At 38.8% G+C, this 4,578-nt stretch overlaps 1 protein-coding gene across 1 annotated transcript; it reads right to left on the bottom strand.

The window, feature by feature from the left end:
* Positions 1–2,054: 2,054 nt before the first annotated feature.
* On the bottom strand, positions 2,055–3,253 carry LOC101853589 (GTPase IMAP family member 5). Its single transcript, XM_005110934.3, has one exon. The coding sequence runs from the start codon at positions 3,078–3,080 to the stop codon at positions 2,058–2,060; it is 1,023 nt and encodes a 340-aa protein (XP_005110991.2). The 5' UTR covers positions 3,081–3,253; the 3' UTR covers positions 2,055–2,057.
* Positions 3,254–4,578: the final 1,325 nt, after the last annotated feature.

The following is a 4,578-nucleotide window of genomic DNA, read 5'->3' as shown; positions in this document are numbered from 1 at the left end:
CCTAGATCTACTTATTTCACTAAGCTGACTACGGTGTTCACATCCTAAAACCTAGCATTTTGTTAGGTAGACCCCGAGGTCCACCTATCCTTTTGGCTAGATAGACCCCGTGGGCCGCCTATCCACTTCCTTGATAATAACTGAAAACAATACTTGAATACATGCCAGTTATCATGAATAGGGAAGAAAAATGTAAAAAAAAAGAAAAAAAAAAGAAAGATAGAAATCTAATGCGGTAGAAAAATTGCAAGTCCAAGTGAAGATCATAAGATAATTTTGTTATTTTCTGGTCATCTTTTCATGGTTTACGAAATGTTTGAGTGGGCCTTCTACTAGATCTATGTCTCTGAAGAACATTTTGCTTGACTATATTAGCTTTTTTCATGTACTCGAAAGCATAGAATATAGCTTCACACAAATGTATGCACAAAACTTTGAAAAGGAAAGATATGGTCATTGTTGTGTTGTTTTTTTTAACGGAATCAGTTTTACGTTGAGAAAAGCGCTAAAAACAAGTTAAAAACTTTTAAGAATGCCCAGAATATTAGGAATCCGAAATTACTACCTTGATCTAGTTGGCTTACTTTTTAATAACCATGAGCAGTTAAGAAAAAAAAAAAGAGAATGATATAGGATTTGTCTAAATATGACCATTAGCAAAATAAAGATATTGCCCATTTTGTCCAATTATCTTTGCAGGTAAAATCATCCTGTACTGTACCTCAATAAGCACAAAAATAATATTTCTGTGACTTTGTATAAAGGTGTTTTGTAGTTGAGTTTTATGTAAAATTCTCAACAAAATAATGTGCATTTGGACCGTACAACTGAGATACACTCATGCACACAATAACATTCACACATTACACACACACACACACACACACACACACACACACACACACACACACACACATACACACACACACACACACACAGACACACGACTCTTACCATTGGTCCACTTTTAATTTAGTATCATCCCCTTTTTTTAAATAATCCCCCGCACTAAATAAAAAGATCAGTAGAATCTTGACCTTCCGGATCCATGGTTAGTTCAAGAAATCTACCATATGATGTGGCCTAAATAAGGTAAGGGAGGGGGGGGGTTAGCTTATTTGGGCCATATGTGGCCTAAATAAGGTCACCCTTTATTTTTGGTTGTTGTTGTTGTTGTTGTTGTTGTTGTTGTTGTTGTTGTTGTTGTTGTTATTGTTGTTGTTGTTGTGTGTGTGTGTATTATTGTGTTGTTGCTGTTGATAATTTTACAAATATGAGGCCAGGCCTGCAACCCTCAATGTACGCAATGGAGCCCCTACTGATGAAACATATATGGTCATTGAGGGAGGAAAGGGGGGGGGGGGTATCCGAGCCATTCATTCAGTCTATCTATCTACCTCAGAAATACAAAGTTATATCTAGCCATACAGCAATTCGCAAGAAGATATTAGAGTTATTAATATAATGCAAGCTCATTTTCTACATTTTCCAATTCAGAAAGACAATAATACGCCCAGTTTCCCCTTGCCACCACACATAATATGTTAATGTTAAGCTTAGGGAAAAAGGAAACAACTAAAATGGTACTTTCGTATTCTTCTTCCCTGCAGACAATCCTTATTATGTGTTTTGCATGTTTTGTTTTGTTTTTAGGAAAGGGGGGGGGGGGGGGGGGGGGGGGGGTATTTAAATTTCGTATATTAAAAAAATAATTTATTAAAAATTCTAATATTATCATTTGTGAAAAAATTATTTATTTATTTATTTTTAAAAATTAGTTTATTAGTTATTTGTTTATTTGCTTGGGGGGGGGGGGGGGTGGTTTTTTTGCTTTGGTGAGGGTTTTTTGGGGTTGTTTTTTTTTTTTTTGGGGGGGGGGGGGGGGGGTTAGTTAAGAGGTTTTTTTTTTGCGCCCAAAAATACACGAGCAGATTTGAAACCTTCATTGCCTAGACGACCTAACCCTGATCTCCAACAACAATCCACCAGCGGCAGTCATGGTTGCTTCTTCCAAAAAGATGACCCAGATAATCTTTCCAACTCTTTTTTTCCCCTTACTATTCAAATCGTTTCGCAATCTCTTTTAGCCTATTCTGTAGCAGCTCCATTTCCGTATTTTTCTCCTGCTCCCTCAGCATGGACTGTGTGACTTTAACCTGACTTTCAATGTTACGTTGTGTGGCTTGCACAACCTGACGAAGGTGCTGTAAGACTCCCGTACCTTTGTCTCGAATGTTTATTTCCTCCTCAAGACCTATGGCATCTTTCATGAGCTGTTCGAACTTTCCGCTGGTTACAGGATCCAGCACAGTGCACTGGCTTAGGCTGTTCAATCTACCAACGAGGTAATCAATCTTGTCCTGAATCTCACGCCTCATTCGTGAGGCGTTCGCCCTAACGATCAGCTGCTCTCTTCCCAAGGCGACTTTATCGAAATCTTCCTTTGTGTAAGGCTTACCCTTGCTCTTTAAACCGTCCACCAGTCCAAACAGGATTTTTCGTTGATCTTCCATTGCTTTTGTGTTAAAATTGTTAAAAAGTACTACCCTATTGTCACACTCTTTAAACAAGTCTTGTATTTTTCCAATTTGCTGGTGACACCAGTCTTCAAACGTGGTACGTGGGTTCTGTCTTTTGTTGTGCGTGTCAAAGACATCTCCATGGGTGAACAGTACGATGCAAAAGTCTTTCACAAAAGTTGGCCCAAACACAGACTTAAGGGTCTCTATTGTACCCAGCTCTTCGGCTGTAAAACGGTTCCCATATTTCATAACAAGAAGCATGGCGTGAATACCCTGAGGGCACAGGCATATTCCTTGTTCCATGTCTTGTACCATTTTCATTGCTGCATCTCCCATCCCCATGCGGGTTTCACTAGTCCCTGGACCATCGACTACCATGACCTTCCTTCCTTGCTGTCGGCCAAAGCCAACCTGAATATGAGCGGTGTCTGACTGTGTGTTATCCGATACATAAAACGCTTCTCGCCCCAAAATAGAATTTCCGGAAGAACTCTTTCCATGACCAGTTTTCCCGATGAGAAATAAATTTATTGTGTCATCTGATCCTCGTGACGCCATTATGTCTGTGGACGAGAAGAGGCAAAAACGTTTCTTTTAGTTTGAGAAGTTATTAATTTTTTAAAACATTCCATTCATCCAACTATCCTCGCAAATCTCCCCCCCATCCATCCATATCATGTTCCAGGGCACAAGGTGTCCAAAACAAAAAAAGAGGACCCATTTAAAGGGCAATAACTCGGTTATCTTTGGACCAACTTCAATAAATTTTCGAACAAATAAAATTTAACTTGGTCTTTGCATTTGTCAAAATGAAAAAAAAAATCGACTGACGTTTTCGAAAATTATAAAGTTTTTAGAATTTCGACCTAATCTAAGTGAAACGCAAAACTTTGCAACTTCTTAAAAATCAACTATTATTGTCCTATTTCAAATAGTCATGATGTACATTGACGAACAAATTTTATGGAAACGCTATATTGCCAAAAAAACTCAAGGAGGTGAGGGCCATTTTTCTCCATACAAGCTTCAATATATCACTGGAAATTTTGAATAACCCGTTGGCATTTTGTGGGTTGATTCCTTGGACGTCCTGTTCAACATTGAATTTCAAATGAGCAATTGTTTGTGAGTTAATTCCATAGACTCTGAAAAAAAATCCAAGTAGATCTCCCCCCCCCCCCCACAAAAAAATAACAACAAATAAACCCAAAAAAACAACAACGAACACCCCCCCCCCCCCCCCCCAAAAAAAAAAAAAAAAAACCCCCCAAAAAACCCAATAAGGACCAAGGACCAAAAAAACCAAACCCAAACAAACAACAACAACAAAACAAAAAGAAATAAACAAAAGAGCCAAAAGTCCAAAGGTAGTAATTGAAGGGGCCCAAGTTGCAATGAAGGTACTGACCATTCTTTTGTAAACTTTCGGCTCGTACGGCGTTTCCCAAACCTTTTTTGCAACCATACAAGGGCCACTCTTTACGTCCATCTGGAACCAGGCCTCTACAGGATAATACCTTCTACACCCCAAACTTCTCTGAAACTTTCTCAGCACGGTGAGACACCTATCTGATGTGGATGTCGTGGTTTTTCGATCTTGTCGTGAAACAAGAACAGGCCGATCACTCCTCTGTAGCGGAACACTTTTGATTAAGAAGTTAAAAAATTGCGTTTATCTCAGTTTGGGCAAAAAATATTTAAGAGTTGATATTTCTCGAACACGTTGAGTGATTTTCTTTATATATTACAAACTTAAAGTCCCCCTAGTTGAATTTAATTTGTTCAAATTTTGGTTAAAATTGGTTTAAAGATGAACAAGTTACTGCACTTAAAGTATGTTTTTTTCAGACACTCTGTACATACGCATGCACACACATACGCTCGTACAACGTACTTACATAATGACAAAAACCCAACTGGAAAAGTTGGAACGAGTTCAAAATGAAGCCATGCGCATCATACTAGGCTGAACCAGGGATACACCAATTACCTGTATGAGGCATGTATTGGGCCTCATGTCAGTGGAAACAGACACAAGGTGGCTCGGGTCAGGGCG

This window comes from Aplysia californica, unplaced genomic scaffold (assembly GCF_000002075.1).
Source record: "Aplysia californica isolate F4 #8 unplaced genomic scaffold, AplCal3.0 scaffold00969, whole genome shotgun sequence".
NCBI classification, from domain to species: domain Eukaryota; kingdom Metazoa; phylum Mollusca; class Gastropoda; order Aplysiida; family Aplysiidae; genus Aplysia; species Aplysia californica.
The sequence above is the reverse complement of the archived record's forward strand: the minus strand, read 5'-3'. Positions and strand labels throughout refer to the sequence as shown.

Bases quoted from the DNA above. Each gene is read 5' to 3' on its own strand.
- LOC101853589 (XM_005110934.3), bottom strand. From the start codon at position 3,080: ATGGCGTCACGAGGATCAGATGACACAATAAATTTATTTCTCATCGGG.